General features: G+C 52.4%; 8 protein-coding genes across 12 annotated transcripts; 4 read left to right on the top strand and 4 right to left on the bottom strand.

Annotated features, from left to right (window-relative positions):
• Nucleotides 1-185: 185 nt before the first annotated feature.
• Nucleotides 186-904, bottom strand: H257_07498 (hypothetical protein; the record flags this gene model as incomplete). Its single annotated transcript, XM_009833045.1, has 3 exons — nt 186-211; nt 306-392; nt 667-904. The coding sequence occupies 3 exons, from the start codon at nt 902-904 to the stop codon at nt 186-188; spliced, it is 351 nt and encodes a 116-aa protein (XP_009831347.1).
• A 1,580-nt stretch (nt 905-2,484) lies between these two features.
• H257_07497 (hypothetical protein) lies at nt 2,485-5,413 on the top strand. Of its 4 annotated transcripts, XM_009833041.1 has the most exons (7): nt 2,485-2,900; nt 2,951-3,022; nt 3,072-3,210; nt 3,304-3,534; nt 4,203-4,318; nt 4,374-4,742; nt 4,826-5,413. In XM_009833041.1, the coding sequence occupies exons 1-7, from the start codon at nt 2,490-2,492 to the stop codon at nt 4,877-4,879; spliced, it is 1,392 nt and encodes a 463-aa protein (XP_009831343.1). In that variant the 5' UTR covers nt 2,485-2,489; the 3' UTR covers nt 4,880-5,413. The 4 variants fall into 4 exon arrangements, with proteins under 4 accessions (XP_009831343.1, XP_009831346.1, XP_009831345.1 ...); XM_009833044.1 differs by having other exon boundaries at nt 4,203-4,742; XM_009833043.1 differs by lacking the exon at nt 4,826-5,413 and having other exon boundaries at nt 4,374-4,786.
• Nucleotides 4,956-7,423, bottom strand: H257_07496 (the record flags this gene model as incomplete). Of its 2 annotated transcripts, XM_009833039.1 has the most annotated exons (8): nt 4,956-5,325; nt 5,416-5,498; nt 5,584-5,812; nt 5,862-6,147; nt 6,200-6,608; nt 6,666-6,770; nt 6,825-7,003; nt 7,083-7,423. In XM_009833039.1, the coding sequence occupies 8 exons, from the start codon at nt 7,421-7,423 to the stop codon at nt 5,077-5,079; spliced, it is 1,881 nt and encodes a 626-aa protein (XP_009831341.1). In that variant the 3' UTR covers nt 4,956-5,076. The 2 variants fall into 2 exon arrangements, with proteins under 2 accessions (XP_009831341.1, XP_009831342.1); XM_009833040.1 differs by having other exon boundaries at nt 4,956-5,498.
• Nucleotides 7,424-7,912: 489 nt separating this feature from the next.
• H257_07495 (hypothetical protein) lies at nt 7,913-8,492 on the top strand (the record flags this gene model as incomplete). The annotated part of the gene is made up of 2 exons (XM_009833038.1): nt 7,913-8,133; nt 8,171-8,492. The coding sequence occupies 2 exons, from the start codon at nt 7,913-7,915 to the stop codon at nt 8,490-8,492; spliced, it is 543 nt and encodes a 180-aa protein (XP_009831340.1).
• Nucleotides 8,493-8,939: 447 nt separating this feature from the next.
• Nucleotides 8,940-12,974, bottom strand: H257_07494 (hypothetical protein; the record flags this gene model as incomplete). The annotated part of the gene is made up of 6 exons (XM_009833037.1): nt 8,940-11,886; nt 11,948-12,037; nt 12,098-12,375; nt 12,463-12,630; nt 12,676-12,802; nt 12,852-12,974. 6 exons carry the CDS (start codon nt 12,972-12,974, stop codon nt 8,968-8,970), a joined length of 3,705 nt encoding a protein of 1,234 aa, XP_009831339.1. The 3' UTR covers nt 8,940-8,967.
• A 419-nt stretch (nt 12,975-13,393) lies between these two features.
• Nucleotides 13,394-14,224, top strand: H257_07493 (hypothetical protein; the record flags this gene model as incomplete). Its single annotated transcript, XM_009833036.1, has 1 exon — nt 13,394-14,224. One exon carries the CDS (start codon nt 13,394-13,396, stop codon nt 14,222-14,224), a length of 831 nt encoding a protein of 276 aa, XP_009831338.1.
• Nucleotides 14,225-14,538: 314 nt separating this feature from the next.
• Nucleotides 14,539-16,872, top strand: H257_07492 (hypothetical protein; the record flags this gene model as incomplete). The annotated part of the gene is made up of 7 exons (XM_009833035.1): nt 14,539-14,610; nt 14,667-15,121; nt 15,171-15,556; nt 15,780-16,001; nt 16,050-16,198; nt 16,278-16,477; nt 16,683-16,872. 7 exons carry the CDS (start codon nt 14,539-14,541, stop codon nt 16,870-16,872), a joined length of 1,674 nt encoding a protein of 557 aa, XP_009831337.1.
• Nucleotides 16,873-17,171: 299 nt separating this feature from the next.
• H257_07491 (hypothetical protein) lies at nt 17,172-17,679 on the bottom strand (the record flags this gene model as incomplete). Its single annotated transcript, XM_009833034.1, has 2 exons — nt 17,172-17,261; nt 17,338-17,679. The coding sequence occupies 2 exons, from the start codon at nt 17,677-17,679 to the stop codon at nt 17,172-17,174; spliced, it is 432 nt and encodes a 143-aa protein (XP_009831336.1).
• Nucleotides 17,680-17,687: the final 8 nt, after the last annotated feature.

The raw sequence follows: 17,687 nt of genomic DNA, 5'->3' as shown, positions 1-17,687 counted from the left end.
AGTTTTTAGGAAACTCAAACTAAATTTGATAACAATTGTTGTCATTAACTATTTTGGTTCAAATAGAAAAATCAAAACAAAATTTGGAAACAATTGTTGTCATCAATTATTTGGTTGAAATACAGAGCGAATTTGGCTTATACCCGTGGAGCGAACTCGGTAGTTGTACAAGTGGTAGATCGTGCTTAGTCGTCGGGCACGAACAGTTGGACTGTAAGGGAGTGGCAATCCCAATGTGCGGTAGACAATCGGGGCAGATCCCATGCCCCACTCCGCAGCCTGACGTAACGAGGTAATTGCGTTACTGACTCGCTCAACAGCAGCTCGCAGCACGGGCGATGTCTTGTCGATGTCACCAGATTTCAAAGGAGTTACGATGCTGCGGTTCCCGTCTTTCACAAGAAATGCAGTGTCCGCAGCAACGCACACACCAGGGGCCAAAACGCCTGGCTTCCTTAACAGTTCGATGAGTGGTCGACATATTTCTCCATCGTTCCAGGAGCCGGGAAATTTGTGCTTCCCCCAAACGAGTGTGCCATCGACTCCGTAAAGCAATACGCCAGTGACATAAACCGAATGCAACCAACCTATTAAAACGGTGCATTTGACATTTGTGAGAAATTGACATTTCAAATATGTGATAATGTTGGCTAAATTTGAAGCTACCGTTGTAAAATGCGTTTTGAACATCTCTGTTGCTGGGTTCCTGTACAGGGTAGTTCTTTCCATCGAGGAAGAAGGCAATTCGAGGTGCGTCAGGCTCACGAGCAGTGCAGGCATCGGCCCAATCAATCTGCGTCGCATGGTCGGGAAAGCGGATCGAGGCTTCGGGCATAGACTTGAGTGCCCTGAGAAGCGCGCATTCGGCATTCAGCAGCACTCGCGAAAGGGTCGTGGGTGGCATGCCAAACAGCTCACAAATAGTCTTGTGTTCAACGGGGCCGGTGTATACGTGCAACAGGCATGCGAGGACAACGTGCTTTTCCTCACAGCGAGGAGGTCTACCACGTCGATCTGACGCTCATTAATTGATTGCCATAAAATGATTGTTAATTTCTAAATGAATATTCTACCTGGTCCAGATTTTACGATGTAGTGTTTGGAAATATACGCCCAGAAGGCGCTCAAAAGATACAACATCAAGACTAGTTGTCGCCATGAAGCTGCGATCGCATTTACTCATGTACATTGCGTGCCATGGTATCTCACTCGGTGTGACGAGTGCTGTCGATAGGATCTAGAGTAGTGTGCGTAAGAACAATGTGCATTTGTGCCTTGAGACCTTATTGCGAGACCGTATTTGCATACGCAGGCGTAACATGAGAGCCAGGAGAAGCTGGTTGCGGTGTATCGTACGCTGGCGATGCCCTTGGCAAGCCCTGAGAAACCCCAGAGGCGAGGATCTCATCACCACTGCAGCAAGCAGGACCAAATGTCGTGTGCAAGAGGTCAAACCCACTTTGAACCAGTCGATTTGTGTTCCTGGTTTTTGGTTGGCACATCTATGACAAGTTGACACAAGTACAACATATGCTGGGACACAGCACATATGAAACATAAATATGCGATTTATGTGATTTTTGGGGGTCCCCCATTGTGAAAATCGCCAGCAAATAGCCGCGATGACTTGCTTGGTACGAATTTCAAAGATTTGGGCAGAAAATGATGGACACTGCTTGGGCAGTACGACGAGGTGTAGTCGCACGTTGCGATAGCGCGGGTGTCCAGTTGGTGTACTTGAGATGTTTGTGTGTACATGTGTACATAGGTGTGCATGTGTGTTGGGGAAGCGAAGAGACTCACATACGAGGCCTACGCGCTCAGGTGTTACACGATGGGATGTCCATTGACTCAGCTCAGGAAACTGCGTCATAACAGGGTGACTTGTATCGATTGTTTTGTGAGGAAAATCCCACTTTTTGTCATTGGGGTCATTTCGCGGACATTCGGATCGGGGCGATTTGATTAACAATACGAACAACACGTGGAAATTTTGAGTAGAACAGCACGCAATTTTAACGTCTCCAGGGTCGAGGCACAACTCTCTGAACATACTCCCCTGGTTTCAACAGATGCAAAGGCGGCATGCAGGTCAGCAACATGTAAGTGTCGGTAACGTTGCTTGATGTACCAGTATGTATGGCCATCCCCTTTCGAGATCTCAACAAGACATGTCCTACTTGGAAGTAACGTTAGTATTGTAATACTCCAGAGTACTACGTAGTAGCGTTAGTGTGGATTCGGTGGTGTACAGATTTCCAGACCCCGTCGATTCAATGAATCACGAATCGACGCTATATTGGCTAATCCAAATTTGAGTGGATTTGATTGGCTCTGACAAGTATATTCAACCAATCAGAACTTCCAGCGTGATATACAGTTCATAATATTCCTGACAAAAAGGGTGGAATTTCAAAAGCAGAACCTAATGGGAATGCGTACCTTATAGGACCGTACTCTATTGGAATGGCCATTGACATCGTTCGTCCATGGAAGAAGTCAGCAAGAAGCGCGCCAAGCGGCTCGAGAAGAAGCGGGAGCGATCTGAGAAGAAGGCACAGAGCGTGGCGGACGGGACATGGACGAATCCTCGGAAGAGACGCAATCAGCGGGACTTCCATTGCGAAACCAGGGATTCCGTGGACGACATGGCGAATGAAACCACCTCCGAGACGAAACCCGACGGGTTCCGCTACGTCGCGCCGTACAAACACAAGTTCCAAGTGCATGTGAAGGCACGATGGTTCGGCAAAACGCTCCTTCAGATGTTCGTGGAAGAGTTTGGCGGATACAGTTCCGAGTACTACGCCGCTGCCATTCAACACGGCTTCATCACGATCAACCACCTCCCCACGACCGCGTCGACACTTGTCAAGCACGGCGATCTGCTGCAGCATGTGGTACACGTTCCTTCATGATGCATTCTTCCATGACTCGAACGAGCCTGTAGATGCATCGCCACGAGCCTCGCGTACAAGCGTTCGATGCGGCGACGATGGTGGCATTTCAATCCGACGATATTGTACGCCAGACTTATGCTTGGGAAGGGAACGAATTCACACTAATTGTAGGTCGTCGTGAACAAACCATCGACGATTCCTGTCCATCCATGCGGCGCGTACAGACACAACAGCCTCGTGTTCATCCTCGCCAACGACCTCCACCTCCACCCAGTGTTTCCCGTGCATCGACTCGACCGACTCACTTCAGGTACTAACTAATATAACATTAGTAGTAGTAGTACTACTATAAATACCTACGCATTCATCTAGTAGTACTATACGTGGAACGTTACTTGAATAGGCCTGCTTGTACTCGCCAAATCAGCCGACAAGGCTGCAGAGTTGTCGGCCCAACTGGTCGAACGGTCAGTGCAAAAGTTCTACTTCGCCAAAGTACTGGGACGCTTTCCTTCCGTGGCTCATGTCCCGCCCGCTATTGCCGCCGCCGCCGAGGTCGATGCCGCCGTTCCATCGCCTGCCGCATCCCCTTCATCCACGTCGTTATCGTCGTTTCCATTCCATGACCTTCCCCGTACGTAACAACAACCTACTGCCTTGCATCCCACCGCCGTAGTTTGACTGGCGTTTGTCCTTTCAAGTTATTTTGCTCATGTGCGAAATCCATCGATCGATCGATCGTGTAGTTGTCCTGATGTTTGTATACAATAGTCCAGTTTTGTTTGGTCACACTAATTAAAGTCTCCCATGAGTGTTTTTTGTGATTGGTGGATGGATGAGTAGTTCGTGCCATCTGATTGGCTAAAACGTGGGTTGAATAATAGTCAATTTCGACTTGGGCAATATTGTGCATTGCACACAATCCAAGCGTTTCAATTGGTAGAAAATATTCCACAAAATGTGATTTGATTGGCTTAGGTGGTTCTTTCATCTATTCGCTTAAGACGTTCGATTCTACTGCAGACTGCTCCAATTTCGACTTGACAATTATATATTGTGCTTTCGAGTGAAATTTCGTGTTGTGGTGTGGTTTCTCGTTGGAATTTAAATCGATTTGATTGGCTACTTCAGATGAGCTCAAAATTATTAGCCAATCAAAACCCATTTCTCAATGAAATTCAACCAATCAGATCGATTGTGGATCGGTTTGGTCGGCGCTATTCGATCAATTGCACCCCCGCCTCCCCAAATTTGTATATCAAATCGACAATACATGTGGATTTATATAACTACTTCCTGTAGCGCACTGTACGGTGACGACGGCCGAATTGGACGGACACGCGTACTTTCACATTTCCGCGCCGTTGGGCCGCATCGCGGACTTGGAGAATCGCCACGGAATCGTCGCGACAGGCAAAGTATGTACACTTTGCTAGACAAATACTAGAGTATTGGTCAATACTCGAATCGTAGCCAAGCCAGACGTTGGTGCGGTGGGTCGGCGAGAGCGCCGACGGCCGCCACAGCGTCCTCCACTGCCTCCCGCTTACAGGTCGCCAGCATCAGATCCGAGTGCACCTGCAGGCCGTGGGCTTCCCCATCGCCAACGACCCGCTGTACGGCCCCCCGACCTTTGTCGACACGATCGTCGTTGAAGCCAGTCGTCGGCCAATGGCATCGACGAACGACACGCGTGACGTGGCAGCGTCACACGACCCCGCGACGGTCACAGCGGAACAACTAGCTGCCGTGTGCGAGTCGTGCCAGATGGGCGATCACGTCACGTTCAACTGGGAGCAACAGCACTGCCAAGGGATTTACTTGCATGCGTTTCGGTATAAGGTACGACTTGAATCCAAAATATATATATATTTTTTATAGATATGTATATATAGGGACATTGACTGTATGTTAATTTTACGCAGGGAACGTCGTGGGACTTTTCCGTGCCCCCGCCTTCTTGGGCCGCGTTGGTGTAGCTGGATATACGCTCTCCATAAATAGAAATTCCACGAGTATTCTGAAATAATACTCTATTAATAGAGACTATTCCAATGGTCATCTATGAATAATATATCCGAGCACGATTCCGATTTCTATAAAAGAGGACAAGTTCCACTGGCATTTGCTTGGCACGAGGTTGCGACGATCGATACCCTCTCCGTATCCCATCAGATCAAGGGGGTTTCTTCATGCCCAAAACCTCCAGCTTGTCTAGATGCGCCTGCAGCAACGTCACTGCCGGGGCTTCCCAGTACTCCCATGCTGGATAGCCTAGCGCGTCCTCCGCGGCCATCGCGGCGCCGTGGTCCAGCAGTAGCTTGGCGCATCCGACGTTCCCGTGTATTGCCGCGCAGTGCAGCGGCGTCCACTTGGACCGATCTCGTGCTTCAATATTGGCGCCTCCCAGCACGAGAAAGCCAACCTGTTGTACCCATCCAAATTTTCAACATGCATAAAGTCATATGAACAACATTCCTATAAATATGGATTCATGTAACGAGGACATACGCACCGCGGCATCCATGCCACGCGTCGCTGCCCAATGGAGCGCTGTCCGGCCTTCGGCACTTTGCACGGCAATGTCGGCGCCCATTTCTACAAATTGCAATGTGTGACAACGTTGACAGCAAACACGAGAAAACAAATCACGAAATTGCATACGAAAATAGAATCAGCGTACCTAATAGCCGGGCGATCACAGGCACGTGACCGTTCGACGCTGCACACATGAGCGGTGTCCACCCCGACACATCGCGGGCGTTCAAATCGAGCTTTGGCTGCTCCAGGAGCAAATTCACTGCCTTGAGAACCCCGTGTTCGGCAGCGTAATGCAGGGCAGCCCACCCCGCGCCGTCTTTGGCATTGGGGTCACATCCACATTGAATCAACTCGCGCATGCGGTCTAATCCCTAAAGAGAACCCCCTGTCAAGAGGATGGGGGGAGGTATCAAGTAGCACCTGTCCTCGCCCTGCAATGGTCCGCAGCTCCTCGCCAAACTTGAACGCTGGCGCGTAGATGGTCGTGAAGAAATTCAAGTAGTCGTCTAGATGGACAAAGTCCTTGAACTTTGGCGGGGGCGGGGTCACGTCGACGGCACCCTTCTTGGGGGGAGCGGGGGCCACGGGGTCCCCCGGTTGCTCGACGGAGGTGACCTTGATTCGACCTTCAAGCGACGCCTCCGACTGCGAGATTGACATCAATGCGAGCGCCAACACCACCTTGGACACTGGCAGCATCCCGTCCCTACCATTTGGGCTCGTGTAAACTCTAGTAGACGTATGACCTGAGTGGTTACTTTGGCTCTTGAGCTTGGAAAGCGGCTGCGGCGGCTGCAATATCGCACTCTCGCAGTTCACTGATGCGCGACACGTCGACCTTGGCAGGTCCGTCAATGACCCCCCCGCCTTGGTTCATCAGCGTCGTCACACGCGCAACCGTTGGCGGACACTCTGTCGCAGGGTTTTTCACTTGAGCTATCGTTAGCTGCACCGACGTGTGCATGGGGATGGCGCCCTCCGCGACCACGACCTCTAGGACGTGCTGGTCTTGGAGCCAAGTAGCAATCAGTCCGACTTTCGAAGACCCCGGGGGACGCAGCTTGACGGTCACGCGGGGATGCGCAGCCATACTCCAACCGCCCCCTTTCCGGTCATCCCCAGAATTGGCTTCGCCTAGTTCCGTGGGTAGTTCGACGAGGATCTTCCCTGATTGTTCCATGTCAATAATTCGTTAAAAGTGCAGGGCGTCTAATGTGAACTTGCCGGAATTTGGAATCGCCCCCGTGGTATCAAAATTCAAGTACACGTCCGCCACCGCCGACGGACAAGCGTTGAAAGGCGCCCATCGCTTGGTCCCGAGTAACGCCCCTGCGCTCGAATTATGCTTTCATAACTTGACCAAATAAAGATGCATATATATACCTGGGGCGAGGGTAGGAATGGTGACTTTAGTGGGTCCATCGATGATCTGACCCCCTCGAAACGATGCAGGGATCGTATTGCGGACAACCTTTTGCTCCAACGTCGTCGCAATTAGTTCGCTGCTGGGGGTCGCACAGGCTGGCGTGGATACACCGGATACAACGATGATCAGCGAGGCCCTAGAGTTGTATACAACCACACCAGAACTCTCACTTACTATTCAATGTGTTGGAGTAACACTTGGCTTAAAGTTCGTACCCTGCTTCGATGTCTTCGTCAAGAGTTGTGATGGTCAACGTCGAACCAGTCCACACCGCTTTGGCCCGAGGAGCAGGCCGGCCCAACGAAGCCTTGATGATCACATTCGGTTGCGGCGGCATGCCCCATCCAGTGTCTGGAAACTGCAGCACGATGTTGCTTTCCTTTGGAAGGTGCCCGTTCGTGGAGATGCTGAGGGTGGCAGCCCCCGTGGTTCCAGGGGAGTGCAACCCTGCTTCCCATAGTTTCTTACCGTGCAACACCCCCGCCACAATCACTTTGTGGCGCTGGGCGAGCTGCAGATCCGCCCCTCGCTCCAGCTCTTCGTCATCCGCCGCCATGGTTGACAATGAAGTACTAATTTGCTGTAGTCGGTTTCACAGTGTAACCGAAGAGGAAGTAAGGGGCGTTTGAAAACTGTAGCCGAATTTATAAACCCAAAAGTTGTATTACGCACACACCAGAGCGTAGCGGGGGTCTGCAGAAGGAGATAGTGTAACTATCACGTTGACGAGGAATGGTGAGCCAAGCTCAAATTGTACACTGACGTCAACGTTATCTTGTCGTAAAAAAGCAGGTTGCAGACTGCACCAATTTAACCGGTGGATGGCTTAACTCGATCATGAGACTTTCGGTAATGCAGGTGTGACAAAAAGCCCAAAACTGTGCAAGTGTCGGTGACGACATCGACAACGTTGGTGGAAGGAGAGAAAGATTCAATAATATCCCCAATTCAACTAGGCCATTCCGAGGTGGCACACAGAACGGCATACACTCCGCCCCTTCTCACGCTCGTCCAAGGGGTGGAAGCCGTGGCTGAGTTTGTGTACATGCTGCTGTCGGTGGTGGCGCAGGTGTGGTACCTCCACGACCTGTTCCCCTATCTCACCAACGACATGTGGTGGCGCGACTACTTCAACGCCACGGGGGCCCCGATCTTCTTGGGGGACCTGTACAACCTTCGATTAGTCGTCCGAGGCGGCTGGCGCTGTGGAGGTCCAAATATGCCTCGAGATGGCAACAGCCTTAGCACAATGCGAGGCAGCCTCCTGTGGAAGAAACTTATTTATTTTCAAGTACACTAGTAGCTTTATGTTCTGCTATACGATCCGCATGGAGCATGCGCTGGGTGTGACCCAGCACTTAACGATCAAGGCGTACCCGTACGAGAACCGTGCCATGTCATGGAAGTCATATTTGTTGTACTATGGCATCTGGAACGACTTGGCCATCGCCATGCAGGCCAAATCAGTCATGGTGCGCAACACCAGTCGCTATTCGTGTGACGAAACGAGGCTTCCGACTATGGTGAGCGTGTCGGCGGCGTCGTCGGTGAAGTGGCAGGCAGAAGTGGGGCCGTTCAGATCCATCGATGCAACACTGGTGGCCGTGCCACCGTCGCTGTGCTGACGTTAGAAGCGGCGCCACAACATCGTGCTTGGCGAATGAAACGTTGTCGCATTTTGCTCAAGCGATGCCTCCAGCCCGAACCCCATGTGGACAGATCGTGGTATGGCATTTCTCGTGGCAGTTTGGCGTCTGCTTAGACAAGGCGTCCGCCTCCATCTCGGGGGTGGGCTCTGTGTGCGCGACCGATTCTACCTCCTCGACGTCAACCTGTGGTGCATGCTCGTTTTCAGCTTTCCCGGCCCTGCAAACGACTTCCCTCTCACCACGAGTTTCACGACAAGCGTTCTCGGTGTTGTCGTCCTAGTAGGTTTTACTACATATATTCTGCTTTTTGGTGTGTTTCTCTGCAGCTGCTTTCATTTCCCCTGTACTCCATAAGCAGCCTTAGTAATACTACTGTAGGTCTAGTATGCCCTTCTAGGCCGTCAAGACTAAACAATAATGTAGACGTTGGATACATATATGATGGAATAAATTATTGGTTCAGTTCGGCGTCCAGTGCCGCAAGTCCGCTGTCGTCCGACTCGTCCATCGTGGTAGGATCCAGTTTCGTGGGTCTGGCCGATAGAGCCTTCTTCTTCTTGGGTCGACCAAGGCTTGATGTCGCCTTGATCTTTTTATTTGGATTCAACGCTGCCACACGAGTGCTGTTTCGTGGAGTCATAGTGTGGAGCTTTGGCCTGACAATGTCTAGCTCCCGTTCCAACTCTGCCAACGCCTCGTCGTTGGACGTCCCCCCAGAGTTCACGTCGATGGAGTTGTCGAGAGACGCAGGTTTCTTTCGCTTGGTCCGAGGGTTGAGTGGTCGAGTTCGTTTAGGGGGGTTACTGGGAGGCATGGCGGCAGTCTTGTGCGCCTTGTGGGCAGCTACAATCCCAAGCTCCGAGTTCAACGCGGCCAAGTCGCTGTCGGACGACCACCGGTCGGGTGGGTCCATCTCTCGCTTCTTCTTGTGCTTGTTGCCGAGCTGTTTGGCTGCGTGTATTCTCCCACGTGTTGGAATCACCGGTTGAGGCCCCCCTTTGGACGCTTCGTTCATGTCGTCGGCTGGTCGTTGTATACCTAGCTCGGCCTCCAAGCCTGCCAATTCGTCATCATCCGTAGACTCGAGTCGCACAAATGATAGGTCTGGCCTTGACTTTGTTGTTATGAGAGTCGTCTGTGGTTTCTTCCGCGGGTTCCGAAGCCCAGCCTTGCTTTTTGGTGCAGAGGACACTCCCAGTTCCAACTCCAACTCGTCCAGTCCATCCGACGACGATTCGCCACGAGTCGGTTGGCCATGTAAATCGACAGCTCGTCGCGCGTTGGGAGGCGACACGGCGCTGCTGTTGGTGGCAGACGCACCTGGTGAATTACCAGCTACCGTCGAGGAGCGTTGTGCTGCTGGCGTCAACGGATTCAAACGTCGGTCGAGTTGTACATCACATGACGCCAACAATACAGGGGCTCTGGGGGTCACCTTGTCTTCCGTCGTTGCGGAATCATTTGGTCGTCGGGGGCGTTCTGACGTAGCCGGACGAAGTTCGTCAGGTGCCACCACGTCGGGATGCCCTGCTGGGGTATCAGAGACGTCAACCGGTGGTGGTGCTGCTAAAGACTGTGCTGAGTGTTCAATGACTGGATCGGTCGCCGCCGATGGTGCTATTAAAGGGTTTGGCTGGATCTCAGACTGCTGTAACAGCACGGGGGTCGCTTCGATGCAATTTTTTGTGATAGTGGGTTTGATTTGCGTAGTTGTGACGTGGTGAAGACGCGGCGGTGTTGGCGGCGGCGGGACGACAGCGGGGGGCTTTCTCATGTCCCGAGAACTTGCTACCGACCTCCGACCCGCGGGTGTACCTGGAGAGGTTGTAGCGGTGGTGGATGTGGCAGCTGAAGGAACTGACGGTGATGCGTCGACGGGGGAATTGTGTTGTTGGGCGGCGGTGGGTGGCACGCCTTTAGCTGGGTCCGTTGGATGTGTCGCTGACGGTCCTAGCATGGCGTCCACCTCGTCACTGCTGCTGCTGCTGCTTTCCGAACTGGAAGAAACCCCCGACCCAAAGTCCACGTTGATGTCATTGGTGTTGGAAACCACCCGTCGATCGGCAGTTGCTTCGTCGTGGACAACAGCAACTATGGGGGACGAAACCGATGCTGCTGCAAGTTGGGATGGCGGCGGCGCCGTATTTGTGGTGGGTACCCCATGGATGACGATGGGTCGAGATGGGCCATCTGGCGGGGCTGACAAGAGACATGCAGGAGGACGTGACAGCTCCCCTCCATTCGACACGTTCTGGTGTCGTTGGGGGGTGGAGTGAGCAGCAGCAGAAGCAGAAGGGGGGTTTGCCATCATGGCCCTGGCCCTAGCTCTAGCTAGCGACCGCGCCGTGGGTTGCCCAGGAGGCAGTCGCGACGATCTTACGACAGTTGGAACGGGGGGTGACGATGACTTCTGGGCCATGTGAGATTCCTTGGTGGGGTGGCGTTGCCGATTTGCGTGGACATCAGTGATCGTGACAGTGGCAGGAGGATCGATGGTTGGTGGTTGCTTTGGCGAGGCGGGGGCCATCAGGTCGTCCTCTAACGCGTCAAGGGCGGCGCTGTCGTCACTGGACTCATCAGACAACGAAGACAAGTCCAACGTGGTGATGACGGAGGCAGCAGATGGGGTCACTGGCGTTGCCGAGGCATGGGGCGGATGTTTCCTCCAAACACTCGACGGAGGAACGTTTCCACTGTTTGGCGGTTGATTATGTCGGACATTGTGTTCGATTTCTGCTTCGAAGGCAGCGTCGTCGTCGCTGGAAGACGACAGCGATAACTCGACGTCCGACGTCACTAGAGGGGGGCGGGGATTGGCCGAGTCCAGAGGGGGGGTTGTAGGTCGTGGCGCCATCACTAGTTCGCTCTCAAACTCGTCTGCCCACCCGTCGTCATCCATGTCGTCACCGCTGCTTACTCTTTCGTCACCGCTGCTTACTCTTTCGTCGTTCTGGGTGGTGACGTCACCAGTTCGTGCGAGTATTCCATCGTTGTCGACTCTTAACTGCTGGACAGACGAGTCTTCGACTTGGGTGGTGGTGGTGCTAGCCGTTCGACCTGTCGTCATCACGCCGTCAATGTCATCTTGAAGCAATTCCGATTCCAAATCGGCCTGCAAGATAGCTGCCAACGCGGCATCGTCTGGAACGGCTGTAGACTGTGTGGTTGGTGGTTGTGTCATATATAATAACGACGGCTCTTCTTCGTCTGGGGCGATAGATGGTTCAACCGACGGGTTTTGCAACACCTTGTGAATAGATTGGACAAACTCTGTGAGCTGCGTCTGTTTCGACATGGGGGGCATGTTGTACACCACGACTGGCGCCCGGCGGCGTTGGCGGCGGTGGCCATTGGTCGCCTTTGTTTCGTCCTACTCCATCGTCCACAAACAAGATCAGATGGCATGCTTGGGTCGCCCTGGACATACGCACCTGTGACGGCAGCCGGAATGATGTCATGGCGTCCATATACTCTGAATGCAGCCTCTCAATGTCGGTCACGTCCACTGCCTGAGACACTGTCTACAAGAAATAACAGATGATTCAATCAAAAAGGGTCGACCAGTGGCCTCGTTCGTATACCAGTGCATGGTCGATAGAGTCAGCATGTTCGTTGTCACCAATGGTTGGGGTATCGTAAGGTGGGGGGGTTGGTTGATGGTCTACTAGAGCTGGAGGTGGACTAGTACTGGGCAGTTCCATGGGCCGGGGAAACGAGTACCCGCGCACACACTTGCAAAACGCGCCAGACGTTTCCAGCTGTTGCAACATGCGCAGCATTTCACGGATGGGAGTCGGATGCCGCTGGCGCCATGCATGTGTCCATGTAGTCGGGATTTTGGCCAATTGAACCGCCGCATCTACGCACAGCATGCAAGTGTGTGAGACTACTAGTTAATGACGTTGGATCAAGGTGGTGGAGGTGGTAGGATTAGTAGCAGTTGTACCAAGGTCGAGCAAGATCTTTTGCTTGATCGTGGTGATCTGGCATTCGTAAGTGCAGTACAAAGCGTAGGTGCACGCCACGACGTGCCACACGAACGCTCCTCCTTGTGCGTTGCAACGCCGTTGGTTGATTGACCATTCGTGCAACGAAAGGGCTTGCAAGAGGGACCCTACGCCACAGATTCACAACAAGGACATGACGAGGGATGGCGCACCTAGACAGGCGCGCAGCATGAGATATACGATCTCAGGACGCGTGATGTTGCCAAAGTCGATGTGGTAGATACACGAAAAGCGGTGATCCATCCACAGACTCTTGAATGCTCGGAAGTCCTTGTCATCCTAAGGAGAGTGTTCAATGGTGAGCACTGCGACTTTGAGCCACATGTACCTCGGCCAAGAAGGCTTCCACGATGGCATATAGCTTGGTCTGCATAAGGCTATAGAATTCATCCTTGGTCGCAATGTCCTTGCGCCGGAGCGGCGGCACGCCCGACAGAGGTCTCACGCCCATGTACGTAGGCTCATCCTCCATCAAAGGTTGGCCAACGGACCACGGACCCACTTTTAGTTCGTGACATTCCGGCAAAATTATCCGGAAAAGAAGAATGAAGGTAGATACACAGAATGCATGTTATTACACCCTCTCATTTTTAATAGTTTCTGTTGACGAATCTTTCACCTAAAATCCCCCAAAAAACGCAGCAAATTCATGAAACCAGCCGTGACATCACGATTGCCAGGCATTTACGTCGCGCAATATGATTGGCTGAAACACAGACACGCTCCATTCTAGACCAATCAAACGTCCGTATTTCGCACAGGTTGGCCTTCGAACGTGAAAATTGACCAATCACCGTCGACTTGCGTGGCGCGGACGTTGTTGACTTTTTCGACCACCAATCGTCAGTGTCATTTTTGAAATCGCTCATCATGGCATCGGCATTGTGGACAGAATTCAAGGCACTGACCTCTCCCTATGAGTCCATCGTGCTGGACTGGGCCGACCCGAGCGGCCAGTACAAGCAGAACCCGATGGTCGAGTGGCCGTTGGCCGACTTCAGCTCGGCGGCCGCGATCGCGTTGGCGTACCTGGCGTTTGTGATCGTCGGCACCTTAGTGATGAAGTCGGGTGTGCCCGCCCTCAACACGTCTGCGCTCCAGTTCGTGTACAACCCGATCCAAATCGCGCTGTGCTCGTACATGTGCATTGAAGCGGGTATCCAAGCGTACCGCCACAACTACTCCCCCATGCCGTGCAACGCGTTCAACACGACGTCCCCCGTCATGGGCAACGTCATGTGGTTGTTCTACATCTCCAAGATCCTCGACTTTGCCGACACGTTCTTCATCATCGCGGGCAAGAAGTGGAAGCAACTGTCTTTCCTGCACGTGTACCACCACTTGACCATCTTCTCCATCTACTGGCTCAACTTCCGCGCCTTGTACGACGGCGACGTTTACCTCACCATCATCCTCAACGGATTCATCCACACCATCATGTACACGTACTACTTTGTGAGCTCGCACACCAAGACGATCTGGTGGAAGAAGTACCTGACCACGCTCCAGCTCATCCAGTTCGTGACCATGAACGTCCAAGCCGTGCTCATCATCTCCAAGGAGTGCCAAGGCCCGCCTCAAAACATCGCCGTGCTCTACTTGGTGTACATCCAGTCGCTGTTCTGGCTCTTCATGCACTTCTTCATCACGTCCTACTGCACGGCCCCGCGCAAGGAAGTCGCCGACAAGAAGCGCAACTAAATGGAACACCACCATTCTTGCCATCGTGGTGCACATAACAACACGACATACATCCCTTGATATTCGGCTTGTGGGATGAATTCCAAAGCCTAAATTAGGTGAATGCATAAAAAAGTACAGTATTTGAGGCATGTTTACTGTTAATTGTAAAAGCTATGGTGATGATGCCAGATTCAACGTTTAAAGTAAACCATTAAATTATTGCAAATTCATTCTTTTACGCGAATATATGTGCCTAATTTAACAAAACTGTATCACAACACATTTGTCCTTTTTGAGGCACTTGAGCAAAAGATCGCAGGAGGACGATCACCATGGCGCTAACACGGCGCACCAGCAGTCTCCTGAGCATGCGGTCGGGTACAGCGACGAACATCCTCACGGAGGTACTGACTTTAAACAACACCATGCGGCAGCCGTCCTTCCCTCATCCACCACACAGGTCAAAGCCAGGACGAGGAAAGCGCTACAGGACGCGGAGAAAGTCCATGGAGAGTGTACACGCCAATCGCCCATTCCTGGTGTTGCATCTCATTCTCGTGTACATGTAGTTGACATCCACGTGGCTGACCTGCTGGCACAACTGTCGCTGTACTGCATGATGGGGGGCGAGTTCGACGAAGCGCTGCCGCTTCTTCATCGAAAGCTCGTGATCCACGAAAAGTTTGGACCGGACGACAGCGTCGGCGACACGCTGCAGCAGCTCGGCACGGCCTACCGCCTGTACGCCAACCACACATTGGCGGCGCAGCATCTCGAGAAGGCGCTGGATCGGCGGGAAAAGAAGGCGGCGGCGGCGGCAACAGCCTCTCAGGATGGCGGCGCATTGTCGACGTCCCGAAAAGACAACCAAAAGGTGGCCGAAACACTCAACAGTCTCGCGCTACTCTACCACGTGTACGTTCTTCTCTCCTACCTTTGGCACTTATACAGTAGACTATTTCAGCCAAGGCAATGCGGCCATCGCAGACGACTACCACACGAGGAGTCTGGTGCGATACGCTGCTTGTGTGGGGGAGGACGACAGTCAGAGCGAAGACATTCCATGGGAAGTGTTCAAGCGCATGCAGTCGGCGGCGCCGAGCGTGGCGCAGAACAGCATGACGCTGCTCAAGACGAATCTCCGCATGGCCATGCAAGCAGATGCGGCCGTGGCATCGACGACATCCCCGAAACCAAAGACATTCGACTTGCCTGTAGCTAGCCACTTGAAAGCTGCCCAAGATACCACAGAACAAAACACTCTTAGAGTGAGAAAGCACCGGTCGTTGTCACTGGGCTCGAGTCCGCTTTCAGCCCACGGCGGCCCCGCCAACGATCTACAGGTCCAAGGTACTCATTCGTCAGATCAAGTACAAAAGTACCCAATGAGTACCATGAACGACCTAATCAATGAGTACTAAGTACCTTTCCTTCCGTTTTCTACCTGGTGATACATCCCTATTTACAAATTTGTTCCTATGTACAGTACTAGTAGTATTTCTCGATGGGCTAACTAGACTATATTATTATTGCGTTCACAATAAATACTGTATATATTGATATATCTATGTAGGATGGAATAATATTTCCGTCCCGCGCAACAATGGTTCCACGACAACGACCCCATCGCTTCGGCATCACCAGCATCACGTGAGCGCGGACACCGCGGCGGCGCTGACCGGCCCTTCCCAGCCACTCGTTCCCCGAGGAGACCGTCCGGTCCCGCACGAGCCCATCACGAGCTTCGCCGTGCTCGTGGCCCGCATCGAAAACGTCAAGCGGAGTGTCGCAGCAGGTCCTTCCATCGTCGTCGTTAGACTCTGTCTCACACGCTTTATCGCAGGTCGCTCCGCCGTCGTCGAGCCGGATGTGAACCGACTTGCGTGTGACATTGCGCTGATTGCCGCGGGCGACTTGCGCCAAGTGGGGCTGTCCATGCTTGGCTTGTTGTACGATGCCCTCAAGCTATCAAAGCAGTTGGACCAGCGACAGGTAACATTTCTTATGACTGTAGCAGTATACTAGTAGTAATACTAGTAGTAGTAGGTGCTTGATAGTGTATGGTTTGTAGGTGCCCGTGTTGGAAGGGTACTTGGACAAGAAAAGCTCGTCGCTGTTTCGGGGATGGGAGCGGCGGTGGTTCAAACTGGACACGCAGACGGGAGTGCTCACGTACTTTCACTCACAGGATGACCAAGCGCGGGGATTTGCGCCGCGTGGCACGTTTGCACTGTCGCGCATCTCGCACCTTGTCACACACCAGCACCTCCGGTACAACCGTCCAAGGCTATATATATATATATATATATATATATATATAGGGGAAGCCACTAATATATATATATCTATTGATATATAGGGGAAGCCACTAATATATATATATATATGTATATTATAGGGGAAGCCACAAATATATATATATATATATTGATATATAGGGAAAGCCACTAATATATATATATATATTGATATATAGGGGAAGCCACTATGCGTTTGATATTGTCGTGGACATGAGCACCCGAAGCAATCCGCACGCGTGTCGGACGTTTGAACTGCGGTGCAACTCCGAGTCGGACTTGAACGATTGGGTAAATGCGATCGAAAAGTTCCAAAAGGTAGCAAGTGATGGTGCCAGCTCGTCCGTCGCTCCGTCGACCAGGACGTAAGACTTGTCATAATAATGTCAACGTTGGAACTGAGTGTCGCTGGTGTTGCTTCTCGGTTATGGTTACTTGCAAGTCAGTATTCCATACTACCTACTAGGTACTGTACTACGGTAGCATAACCAAGTTGATTGATTAGTAGGGATGGTTCGTCCATAGTACTAGTATCATGTACTAGTAGTGATGTGCATACTAACTAACTAGTTAGTATGCACATCAGGAGGTTTGACATGACACTCCAACAAGGTATGGATGGGATGGCAGCATGAAGGCGGGCTTTTGGTCTGCTGGGCTGTTTACATTCAACAGACCACGTATACGTCCGAGCTAGCACCACCGACAGCTTCATCATGGAGGGCCTTGTACGCGGCCGGACGACCTCTGTGAAGACCCTGGCAATATCACCGAGGGGCTGGGGGAGGGTCGTACTAGTAGAGGATGAGCCCCCTCAAGAGGCAGGACTAGAACCGCCGAGCGGAAGGACTGGGCCACGGCCCGCTTCTTCCGACAGAGTTGCGATGGCACTTTGCACGATGACACCACCGGGGCTACTGCGGACGACGGACCCGTTCGCCATGTCATGTCGCTGTACACGACCGCCGCTGGCACTTGACGGTATGTGCGACGTCGCAGTGTTTGGAAACGACGGGCCACGTGGACGCTATCGCCGAGTCGCTGGTCGATGGATGTGTCGGCCTCGACGGCCAAAGGACTAAACATGGGGAGTCCATGTATACATGCGAGGGTTGAAGCAGTCGGCAATACACACACATGCGCGCCGGTGGTCGTGTTCATGAGCATGTGCGACATCGTCAGAA

The sequence above is a fragment of the Aphanomyces astaci genome (assembly GCF_000520075.1).
Source record: "Aphanomyces astaci strain APO3 unplaced genomic scaffold supercont1.15, whole genome shotgun sequence".
Classification (NCBI taxonomy): Eukaryota; Oomycota; class Saprolegniomycetes; order Saprolegniales; family Verrucalvaceae; genus Aphanomyces; species Aphanomyces astaci.
This window is presented reverse-complemented; position numbering and strand designations above follow the sequence as displayed.

Coding starts and splice junctions, on each gene's coding strand:
- H257_07497 (XM_009833041.1), top strand. CDS start 2,490: ATGGAAGAAGTCAGCAAGAAGCGCGCCAAGCGGCTCGAGAAGAAGCGG. Junction 3,211..3,303: donor ACTCGACCGACTCACTTCAG/GTACTAACTAAT, acceptor TTACTTGAATAG/GCCTGCTTGTACTCGCCAAA. Junction 3,535..4,202: donor TCCATTCCATGACCTTCCCC/GTACGTAACAAC, acceptor TACTTCCTGTAG/CGCACTGTACGGTGACGACG.